Raw genomic sequence first — 12,028 nt, forward strand, 5'->3', positions numbered from 1 at the left:
ACAGAGTTTTCATCAGATTCTCAAGATGACCCCCGATTCCCAGGAACTGAAAAGCCTGGGTTTTATCTGGCCTAAGCAGCTTCTCTGAACGATGAGCGCTGCCCCTCCTGTGGGGGGAGGAGGGACGGAGGGCTTCAGGCTTCCATCACCCTGCTCCTGTGAGGGGGCATCTCAGAGAGCCATCTCTGAAGAGGAATCCGCAGAAACCTAAACAGGGTACAGTCACAGTGACCCTGATATCCACTCATCTGCACCCAGACTCCACTGAGCACCGTCTAGAGCATGAGGCAGCCAACCGAGGGCAAAGGGCAGAAGCTGAGACCATGTCCTGGGAGAAACAGCACAACCAAGAGGCCAAGGTCAGGTTTGGACAGAGGGACCCATGGTGACCTGCCCCTCCCTCATCCTGGGTCTGGAACAGAGCCCCGGGAGTGTCACCTACCTGAGTGGAACTCCAGGTGCTGCTGGCACTGGTTGAGAGTCCCTGAGGTTTTTTCCTGCTGTATGTCAGCAGGCAGGACTGTGGACTGAGAGAAGTCTTGTGGGTCATGTGCCATTCTGCTGACCTATCACCCACACCCTAGTCTCTACTCAGCCCTGAGCCTTGGCCTTTGGGCCACAGCGATAGCTCCCAGGACACCTCCCTGTAGGCTCAACACAGGCCCATGTCCTTGGGCAGATGTGCTGCCCCATGGGCCTTGCACTAGTGAGAAGAGGGAGTGGGGAGGCAAGAGCCCAGTGCATGAAGCCCTGACCAAGGAGTCATATCCTGATCACCACAGTGCCCAAACTTGGAGACCCCACCTCCAAAATGGGTTAGGACAAGGGTCGGCCAACTTTTCCCATAGAGGACCAGATGTTAAATATTTCAGGCTCAGTGGTTCATGAAATCTCTGTCATAGCCAAGTCTGCTATTTACAGTGCAAAAGCTGCCAAGCCAACATCTACACGGACAGGTGTGACAGCGTTCCAGTAAACCTGTATTTATCAACATTGGAATTTGAGTATTACAGCATTTTCACATCACAAGATCATTTTGTGACTTTTCTTCAAAATGTAAAAATCATTATTAGCAGATGGGATGCAAGACACAGGCAGCTAAGCAAATGCAGGCTGTAGTCTGCTAACTCCTAGGTCAGGACAAAGCTTTCCCACCTACAATGAACTGTCTGGGCTGGGGGGTTTCTAGTACAGAAGTAGATTCTGACCCAGTAGGTTGGGGATAGGGTTTGATATTGTGCACTGCTACCAAGTTCCCAGGTATCGCTCCTATTGCTGGAGTAGTAAGAGGGTAGGCAACTGCTCTCAAGTGGGCCTTGGATTGTTGGGTCGGAACTGAATAACTCTGCCAAAAAGCATGAATTCCCCAGAGCCCACCTGCCTGCCCACTTAATAGGAGTGCCTGAAAGGGCAGAGACTTTTGGTGGTGTGGTGAGTGGATGTCTACATGCTCAGACCTCAAGTTATGCTAACCTGGCAACATTGCCCACCGTGTCTCCTGGGCATGAAGCAGGAAATTTAGTGGGGAAGGATTTATTTGCTCTTTCACAAATGTTTGCACATTTGCGGTCATTTATAAACATTGATTCTTACAGACTGAAGTAGTCTCCTTAGGTCAGGTCTGAAAGAACCCAGGTCACTAGAATTTAGTAGGTCACAATTTGGGAGGAAAAAAAAATCAAAATCCAGGAAAATTAAAATTGCTAAACTTGTAGTGGTCGAAGGCCCCCAAATCTGGGCTTCTATATGTGAAAAAGAAAAAAAACAAAAGAAAATGAATGGAAAATCCTCCAAGACACAGGAAGCTTCTGTAGGGCAGAGCCTGACAGATACCTTGGGCCAGGAAATAACCTCCTGGAAGAGAGACAGACTGCCCACTGGCACCCAAAGGCACTGCACTCAGGAGTTTGGAGAGGTTTTCTTGCCATGGACAATGGAAGGTCTGGTCTGTGCTCCCAGGACCAGCACTCAGCCCTCCCTGTCTCTTCTCCCAACTCCAAACAGTGGAGGCCTCCCCCTGCCTGTGCTTTGTCCACTGCTTTCCAAGAATGGAAAGAACTCTTTCCCAGATGACCCAGGTGCACTGTCCAGCAGCTGCATCAATGAGAGGTGCTTATGTCATCTTTCTAATCTAAAAAAGAGAGGCAAGAGGGAAAAAGCTACTTTCTTATATAAAGCCTCTACCATATTGCTTGGGATTTAACTTCCCAGCATTTGTCCGTGACTCCCATCTAGTGGCTTCTCTCAGTACTGCACAGGGACAAAGAACTGCCCCGGGGTTCTGCCTTGCCTGAGAAAGAAAGCGCCCGTCATAGGGACAGGTAGGAAATATGCTAGACATTTGCAAACTCAAGCTCTACTTTTTTCTTTTCTCAAAAAATAGGCACCAAATTTCCTCTTATCTTGTTTAAGATCCAGAGGAAAGGTCTTCTTACACAACTCCTGTCTAGTTTTTGGGGATTAAACTGTTCCCCCCCAAAAATATATATATATGCATATATATATACATATATATGTTTTTGTTCCCTACCCTAGGTGAAGAATGGAGATACAGAAATTAATCACAAGGCAAGGAAAACTCAAGCTCACATTTTATAATTCATAAAACAGCTTTAGCTCCCCACCTGTTTTTCCCAGCTCCTCTGGCTTTTCAATATGGTAAACAGATTTGTCTCTTTGGCAAGAATGAAAGAGTGCGACTGACTCTGGCAAGAACGCATGTGCTTTGTTTGAGAAGCTTGGAGCTGAAGAAGCCACCATCTGTGACAGGGTGGTTTGCAGCTGAGGAGTGGGGTGGCCACAGTCCCTGCTCTCGTTCTTTGTCCCTTAAAACACTAGCTAAAAAGGTAACAGAAGGGGCCTGAGCTGAGTGCTGGGATGCGAGAGGTGAGTACACACCCTGGATGGGGCCTCTTCTCCAGCCTGGCAGGGCCCGAGGGAAGCTATCCATTCAGGACAGGCCTCTTCACGGCTCTTGAGGTAGGAGCCTCAGCTGAGCCCTGATGTAGGGCAACAGTACTTACAGATGCTTCCTAACCTGCCTCCACTTTGGAAACCAAGAGGCCTGGGCTGAGAGAGGCAAAGACTGGTACTTACAAAGAGGCCTCTGTGCACAGCCCCTAGAAGAAACTGCAGATTTGGAATGCTTGGCCAGATCTTGCAGACTTTGTCAAACTCAGCTGCCAGTTCCAATAGAGAGACTGAGTCCCAGCGGGCAGAAGTCCACCCAAAGCCACATGCAAGTTAGTGGACAAGGCAGGGTAGAACCCTGGCCTTTTAACACACCCTTGCCTTCTAGGCTGCCTTGCCCTGGTTCAGTTTGCTCACACCTGTCCTAGCACTCTGATCAGGACACCTGCAACCTTGCAAGGCAAAGCCTGGGTTCCTGCTGGGTGGCCCAGCCTCCTCCAGGTTCCCTAGCTCCAAAGAAGAACCCCAAGCACGGCATCTCTATAGGTTCTCCTGCCAAGCACTGCCCCCACCCCAGTATCTGAGTGCTGCATTGACTTGCTCTTACTCAGCTGCTATTGCTAGATTTGCCTGTCCTTTCTTGGACTTCACCTTGGACCTTCACCAAGGATCCTATTGGCCCATATCCAACATATTAAAGCAGCCAGACAGACGGGTGGCTGGGGAGTATGTACCAGACTGTTGGAAAAGCATTCATAGCCACTCCATCTGGGCACTCATTTGGCTCTGGTATCTTTTGAGCATCACCCAAAGACCTGAGCCACTACCGACACTTTGCACTAGGCTGGGTCTACTCCCTCCAGCTTGGTGGTTGCCTCCACCCTGTACAGCTCATGTGAATCTGGCTAACTAACCTCTTATGGGCTCCAGGCTAGCCCTGGATCTCCTAACTAACTTCCACCCAGTCAAGCCAAGCAGATGTAGAGGGGTAGAGACACCCCTTCCAGACCATGGGAAAGCCCTACTCACAGCCCAGCCAAAATCCAGTCGGTGGTTGTCGTGACACCAGCTCCTTCTTGCCCATGGGACATGTCAGGGCCGCTGATGACACCTCTCTCCTTCCTGGCCTTCAGGAACATCTGGTGAGGTTCAGGGGTTCTTGCCTGAAGCAACCACACTCTCTTGAGGGTATCACATGCTGTACTTCACTGCAGCAAACGATGGGGGTGGAATGGATGGGGGTGTGCAGGGAGGAGAAGGAAGCTGCTCCTTTCTGGAACTTGGTTCCATTCCAATCACAACAAAGACTCCTCAGGCATCTACCCAGGACCTCAGCTTCATCCTCTGTGAGCACTGACCCTGAGCTTGGCCCCATCTCCCAAACATGAAAGACCACCTTCCTTCCTCCTGAGAATAATGCTGTTCTGCTGCACAAAAGGGCAGGACAGCCTCACGGACATCTGTCTGCAGGCCAGGCCCCAGCTCCCCTTAGACTCCAGGAAAGCCCCTTTAAAGAGCCTTATCCTCCAACTTTCCAGGTGGACAATCCAGACACAGACACTGCTCCTAGACCAAGAGAATACAGACCCTTTGTTCCTTGCCTCCCTAAAACCTCAGAGGGTGTCCTCAGCTTGGAGAGCCCCCACATGCCTTTCCAGGCCTGGAGTCCACTTCTCCCTACTATACAGCTAGCCTCTGTATCTGTGGTTTCAACAACCCACGGGTCAAAAATATTCAGAGGGGCTGGCGCTGTGGCGTAGTGGGTAAAGCCGCCGCTTGCAGTGCTGGCATCCCATATGGGCTCCAGTTCAAGTCCCAGCTGCTCCACTTCTGATCCAGCTCTCCGCTATGGCCTGGGAAAGCAGTAGAAGATGGCCCAAGTCTTTGGGCTCCTGCACCCACGTGGGAGACCCGGAAGAAGCTCCTGGCTTCTGCCTTCGGATCGGCACAGCTTTGGCCATTGTGGCCAATTGGGGAGTGAACCAGCAGATGGAAGACCTCTCTCTCTCTCTCTCTGCCTCTCCTTCTCTCTGTGTAACTCTGCCTTTCAAATAAGTAAATAAATCTTTATTAAAAAAATTTCAGGAAAAAAATGCATCTACACTGAGCAGATACAGACTTTTGTCATCATTCCCTACACATTATAGTATACCTACTTATGTAGCATTTCCACTGTATTAGGAATTGTAAGTAATTTAGAGGTGATTCAAAATATATATCAAGGGATGACTGTACTTATTCTCAAGGGACAGAGCACCAGTTTAGGCTCCAGAGCTTTGAATACTCATTGAAAACCCGGTACCACTGAATCTTGGGTAAATCTGTTCAACTTGGCCATTAAAAAACAAAAAAGAAAAATTTGCTTATTTTAAAGGCAGAGTTACAGAGAGAGGTGGGGAGAAACACAAAGAAATCTCCCATCAACTGGTTCACTCCCAAAATGGCCGCAATAGCCAGAGAAGACCAAGTCGAAGTCGGAACCAGGAACTCCATCCTGGCTTCCCATGTGGGTCAGAGACCCAAAATTTGGGCCATCTTTGCTGACTACTGAGGTTCATTAGCAGGGAGCTGAATCAGAAGCGGAGCAGCCGGGACTTGAACTGGTACTCAGATATGGGATGCAGGCATTGCAAGCAGCGGCTTAAACCACTGGGCCACAATGCTGGCCCCTCTACTTGGTCTTTAGGATGAGTCTGACCTGTTTACACCCATCTCCAGATAGTGAATCCTGGCCAACAGGGTTCCTGTTTCAGCTTTGCCAAGACCCAGCTGAGAAGGAATTAGCCTCATTCCAAGGAGATAGAGCCGCCTACAATGATGCACTAAGACCAAGGGTGCCCTGGTCCCCGTAAGACACAGAGAGGGCCTGGGACTAGTGTTCTATCTGTCCTACCAACCACACCCACCACTGTCTCCTTGCAGCCCGTTTTTCTTGTGGCTCACCCACATCTGAGGAGCAGTAACAATGGGAGACCACATTTCCTACCACATGCTCCTACCCCTCTGGCCATCCTCGATGGGCCTTTGAGGGTCACCTGACCCTTCCCCGGGCAGCTCATCCATAGCTGTGCCAAGTTAAAATAAAAACCTTAAATTCTGATTTCTTTTGCATGGACCAGGAGGGCTTAGTTTAAAAACTGAGTTAGGCCACTAAGTTCTTTCCTTTAGGAATCTGAAATTTTGTTTTTGTTTTTATTTAAATACATATGGAGGAAACATGGCCAACAATAAAAAACTGAAAGACTGTGGTGACGGCTACTCCAGCTGTCTTCCTACGGGCCCCTCATTTCCCCCACCTTCATCACCACTCTTTTCTGATACAGCCCACCTCCTGCTGTGGCAAATGGATGTGGCAACAGTTCTTTCCCCAGACTCCTATGCACATGCGAACAAACCCTGGCCACTGAGACTCAGTGGAAGTTTGCTGGGCAGTTTCTGAGGAAAATTTCCCTACCTCTAGACACAGCGGTATAGTTGTACCTGTGTGGGGCTGCCTGGAGCTCCAGTAACCATCTTGCAAACTGCGGGAAGCTTTCTGAAGAAAAGCTGACATCCTCTAAGGAGAATGAGACGGAAAGATAGGAAGAACCAGAGCCCTTAAGGTCATCCAGAGCCACTGATTTAATCCTGGGACCACCCCAGCCTCTGGACATCTTGTAGTGATGTACAAGCCTCCTGACTATGTATACTACTTTTCTAGATAAAGTACCTCACTGATAGAGACATGAGGGGAAGAGGTGGACTGCGCAGGCAATGTTGTAACAAGGGATTCACTCTGAGACACACAACAAAGTTGTCTATAGAGGAGTCTATAGACAAAGTGTCTATAGAGGAGAATGCAGCCAACATGTAAGATTTGCACAGACATTACACATGAGATGGCACTGGCCAGTCCTGCCCAATCCCTCAAGCTGCCTCATTACTTCCAACTCCAATCTTAACCCACATGTGGTTTTTTTAAAAAATAAAATACAAGTGAGTCTCTGAGGTTTAAGGGGGTTCAGAAGTATATGGTGGGGATCCACATTGTTTCACAAGCTACTAGTGGATACCAAAGTTACTGGGACATAGACCAAAGTTTGAGTAGCAAGGGTTTCAGATTGAAAGTACCAATTTAAAACACAGCTCTGAAATGTTTCCATATGGATAAGACCTCGTGTGGAATGTGTACACAGCCAGAGAGTAACATGACTTTAGGTCAAGGCCTGTAACACAGGCCATTTCTGTTGAGAGTCAAAACCTTAACATTAGCCTTCCTATCTTGGAATGTTTATATGAACTTCTGACCCTCTAAAAGTATACCATTCACAGGTTTCTGATGGCCATGATTACTCTAAAAGATTTATGAATGTGATAATTGTCAGGGAAGTCTTCTATCAAAAGGAAGGCATCCCTAAACCATTGCAAATAACCCCCATAACAGATCTGCAAATCTAAACAGCTCTGCAAATCTAAACGCAAGATGTTTTCTGGAAGGCGTATTGGCTGCCTTTGGCTGAAAAAACTATTGCTAAAATTTTTCAAAAATATTTCAAAAGTTTGATCCATTTTTCATACCACACACTAAAAATATTGTTGATGAATCTGCATTAACTATGAGAAAAAAATTAAATGATAAACCTACTGGAGGAAGATACAGATGAATAGTAACTTGATCTGAGCTTGGCCTGTCTAGTGTTAACAGGAAAAGAGGAAACCAAAACAGGAAAGCCCCTTAGAGTTAATCATAATCTAAAACCACACCTCAAAAGCACCATAAACAGCATTTTTAAAGCAAAATGAGAACAGTCTATGCCCCCCAAAAAGAAAAAGACAACATGGAGGTCATTCAAATGCATAAGAAAAGCACTAATGGAGAAAAGAGCACAGGATGTGAACAGACTAAGTGAGGTAGGCCCACCCAAGGGGGTCAACGTGATCTCTGGGGGTGTGTGGGAAGAAGATATTATAACTATTTTTTAACCCATCCTTTAAAAGACTTCCATCTTGGAATGTTTTTTATAATTTACATTAGGAAAATACTGCATATGTGAACATGTAAAATAGGAGATTAAAAGTTTAGAGAACATACAAATAATTTAGCTTTCCTACTAAACAAAGAAATGAAAACACAAGCAGAAAATAGTTTCCCTGTGAAATTAGCAATGCTTTTTAAATTTCAGTGACTGTTGTTGATCAGGATGCACATGATAGACTTACCTCACACCCTGCCAACAAAAATAAACAGATAAAATCTTCTGAAAAGTGGAGAATGTGTCAAAAGCCTTAAAGTTATTAATACTTTTGGATTAGAGTTGTCAGACTTAGCACAGCATATGTGGCATGCTTTTAAAATTTACTTGGGGAAGCATTGTGGTATAGTGGGTACAGCTGCTGCCTATGATCCCAACATCCCATATAGATGCTGGTTCATGTACTGGCTGCTCCACTTCCAATCCAGCCCCCTGCTAATGGCCTGGATAAGCAGTGGAAGATAGCTCAAGTATTTGAGGCCCTGTCACCCAAGTGGGAGACCCAGATGAAACTCCTGGCTCTTGGCTTTGGCCTGGCCCAGTGCTGGCCATTGCAGCTATCTGGGGAATGAACCAGTGGACAGAAGATTCTCTCTCTCGCTCTGATTTCCAAATAAAAAATTCCTTAAAAAAAGTATTCAAAATTAATCTATAATCAACTTCAACTGGGCATCTTATATTTTACCTGATAATTTAACCTGAATTCTGTACTTTTAGGAAATATCTAAAGAAAAATATTTCTGGACAAAGATTTTGACTGCAGCAATGCCATATACTAGTGAAAGATTAAAAACAATCTGGGACAGGGAGCTGGCGACGTAGTGTAGCAGGTAAAGCTGCCGCCTACAGTACTGGCACCCCATATGGGCACCGATTCGAGCCCCAGATGCTCTACTACCCATCCAGCTCTCTGCTATGTCCTGCGAAGACAATAGAAGATGGCCCAAGTCCTTGGGCCCCTGTACGCATGCGGGAGACCTGGAACAATCTCCAGGCTCCTGGCTTTGGACAGGCCTAGCTCTAGCCACTGTGGCTACTTAGAGAGTGAACCAGCAGATGGAAGAGCTCGCTCGCTCGCTCTCTCTCTCTCTCTCTGCCTCTCAAATAAATAAATCTTAAAAAAAAATAATCTGGGGGCTGGTGCTGTGACCTAATAGGCTAAGCCTCTGTCTGTGGTGCCAGCATCCCATATGGGTGCTGGTTCTAGTCCTGGCTGCTCCACTTCCAATCCAGCTCCCTGCTGATGGCCTGGGAAAGCAGTAAAAGATGGCCCAAGGGCTTGGGCTCCTGCACCCGCCTGGAAGACCTGAAAGAAGCTCCTGGCTCCTGGCTTTGGATCAGCTCAACTCTGGCCATTGCAGCCATTTTGGGAGTGAACCAGCAGGTGGAAGACCTTTGTCTCTGTCTCTCCCTCTCTCTGTAACTCTATTTCTCAAATAAGTAAATACCTCTTTTAAAAAAAAAATCTGTTCATTTAGAGAAATGGACACATAAAGTACATCCACATAAGACAAGTAAGGATAGTCACAGGCATGATAAACCGTTCAGTGAGGGAAAGCCACTATGTATTCTCTGCACTACAGTAGTTGGGGCTTTTGTTTGAGGAGGCAGTTCAATGAATCTCTTGGTTTTTTGACCAAGGTCCTGAGCAGACAAGGTCCTCAGAGAAAAAGATCAGGTTCTGCAACTCTATAAAAGGGTCCAGGGAACAGTACTGAAGGGTCTTACAGGGTCTCTTGTGATTAGGTTGGGCACATCTGCAAAATCCAAGCTGCTTCTCTAATTAGCTCAGCTAGTTTGCAAACTTGATACCATCTGCAACCTTCCAACTGAGGATGTAAACTAATATATTCACAAATTCTGGCAATCAGTAAACAGACATCTTTGGAGACATATCACACTGGTACAGGTAGATTATACAGAACACCAGGCAGACAGCCCATCTAATGGAAATACTGAATAACACATATAATGGATATGATGGAGAATTGTTCAGAGTTCAGAGGAGGCATGGAGATGAGACTGTCTTGATAGAAGTGCCCAGAACAGAAATGTCGGCTGCAACATCTGGAACATAGCCTATCTAATCACAAGTGACAAGGCCTCGGAACAAGAGTGTCTAAACCTCCTTATGACGTGATCTGCAGCATCAGCCTTTCCCTCCCAATTTAATGCTCCTGTTCCTGCTCTCCTGCCTCTATTCAAACTTTCCAGTTTTGAATCAGATGTGCAGGACACTAGCTTTAGCAGACTGAATCCCAGTCTTCATCCACAACTCAGTTCAGGTAATCACACACTTTCTTCCTCTGGCTTCCCAGCTTCTTCCCCTGAGCCTTCAACTGGTTGCATTCCAGATCACCGCCTCAATGGGCTAACCCCTCACCTTGTCCGTTCCCAGACAAATGAGTCATCAGACCTGGCCAGGATGGCATTCCTGGTAATTCATGATTGCGTTCCCCAGAGGTTCCCCCAGTCAGGCCATGGGCCTACTCACCAAGTTCCCCTCAAACCACTCCTTTATGTAGGCAACTGTTGGGCCAGGGATCTGGCTCAAGAGGGCTGATCTCTCCTGAGGAAGTTCCAACATCTCCAGGGCCAGCCTCAAGTCCTCGACGAGATGAAGCACTGGGATGGGGTTCATGTAGGAGGCTGGGGAAGACAGTCCAGGATCACAGGTACCATCACTAATATCTGCACCTGTTTTAGTGCCTGAAATAAGAGAGAAAGGTGGGGACCTCAGTAAGAAGAGAGGATTCCACTGATGAAGAACAAAGGTAGTAAAAGGAGAAGGGAAAGGACCAGATAAGAAGCCAGGAAGACCACTTCTGCCTTGGCAAAAAGTCACTCACAATGTAAACTGTGCCGAAATCATCTTTTTCTAATCTAGGCTGAGCATGGTCAGAGGTAGGTGGCTATGCTTATTGAGACTCACCTATGAAGCACAAACACTTAGGCAACAGAGCCAGCCCTTGCCAATGACCACAAATGTGCTGGTTAAGACAATAAGATTCTATTCTTCAGGTTTTAGATTAATACATATGTTTTATTTTAAGTTAATGTGGTAGACTGCACAGATGGCCTCCAAAATATTCCTCCCACCTGTGTATTTAACACTCCTCGCATGCTGAAATGGATCTTGATCCCAGACTGGTCTAATGACTTGCTGTGATCACTAGAATGCAGTGAATGTGAGTGTGCCCATGCTGGGCCTGGCTCTTCAAAGGCCTGACAGTTCCCATTCTTCCCCTCCTCTTTGACCTAGACTACCATGTAACAAAGCTCGGCTATCCTGCTACAAAGACAGCCTCAACTGCTCCAGCCCTCCAGTTGCAGTGGCAGATGTGAATAAAGCCATCCTGGGCCCTCTAGCCTCAGCTGGAGCCATGTGGAACAGGGAGGAGCCATCCCTGATGAGCACTATCCAAGCCACAATTCTAAAGCAATAAAAGGGGATGGTTGTTCTAAGCCACTGTGTTTAGGTTAATTCATAGACAACAATTACTATATTCACTATACTATACTGGAATCTTTCTGGATGTTTCCAGTTGGGAGATCTGTATACCCCCTGACATACTCATGCTTTTAAACTTACATTCATTATTACTTACATCCACATCTCATCTCACTCTTAGAGGGTGTGAAGTCTCTGAGAGCAAAGTTCATGTCCTACTTAGCTGAGTTCCCATCACCATGCCCTCCATTCAGATGTTGATATGGAATCTGACTGAATGCTTCCACATGAGTGATAGCTAGAGAGAACACTTGGATTTCCTCAGAGATTTGGGATGCTGGGTCAGCTCATTCTCACTTGATATGCCCCATATAGAACTGTTCCCTTCTAAACCCCATCACTTAACAACAACAAGTCTTCTTTCCATTAAGTACAGTAATATATTTTTCAAACCCAAACTGGGGCAACATGGACTAACAAAGGATTTCTGTGCTGTTTTTTTTTTTTCATCAGTAAGAAACATTTTTAGAAAATTGATGGAGGCATTTCTAGGGCATTTGGATTGTTCATAAGGCAAACAGGATAAACTATTTGAAACCAGGACCCTGCTGGAAAATGTGAGCTGTAGGGCCACCACACTGGTGGCAGCCTATGA

General features: G+C 46.6%; 1 protein-coding gene across 6 annotated transcripts in view; it reads right to left on the reverse strand.

Moving 5' to 3' along the window:
- Nucleotides 1–12,028, reverse strand: part of PPFIBP2 (PPFIA binding protein 2) — a 167,559-nt gene that overhangs the window by 90,023 nt on the left and 65,508 nt on the right. For 4 of the 6 annotated variants that reach the window (XM_062196565.1, XM_062196566.1, XM_062196563.1 and 1 more), the window contains exon 3: nucleotides 10,417–10,631. The exons of the other annotated variants lie outside the window; for them this stretch is intronic. In XM_062196565.1, the coding sequence (XP_062052549.1) occupies nucleotides 10,417–10,631 (215 nt within the window). The remainder of the gene's footprint in view (nucleotides 1–10,416; nucleotides 10,632–12,028) is intronic. 6 annotated transcript variants of the gene reach the window in all.

This window comes from Lepus europaeus, chromosome 7 (genome assembly GCF_033115175.1).
Source record: "Lepus europaeus isolate LE1 chromosome 7, mLepTim1.pri, whole genome shotgun sequence".
Taxonomy (NCBI): domain Eukaryota; kingdom Metazoa; phylum Chordata; class Mammalia; order Lagomorpha; family Leporidae; genus Lepus; species Lepus europaeus.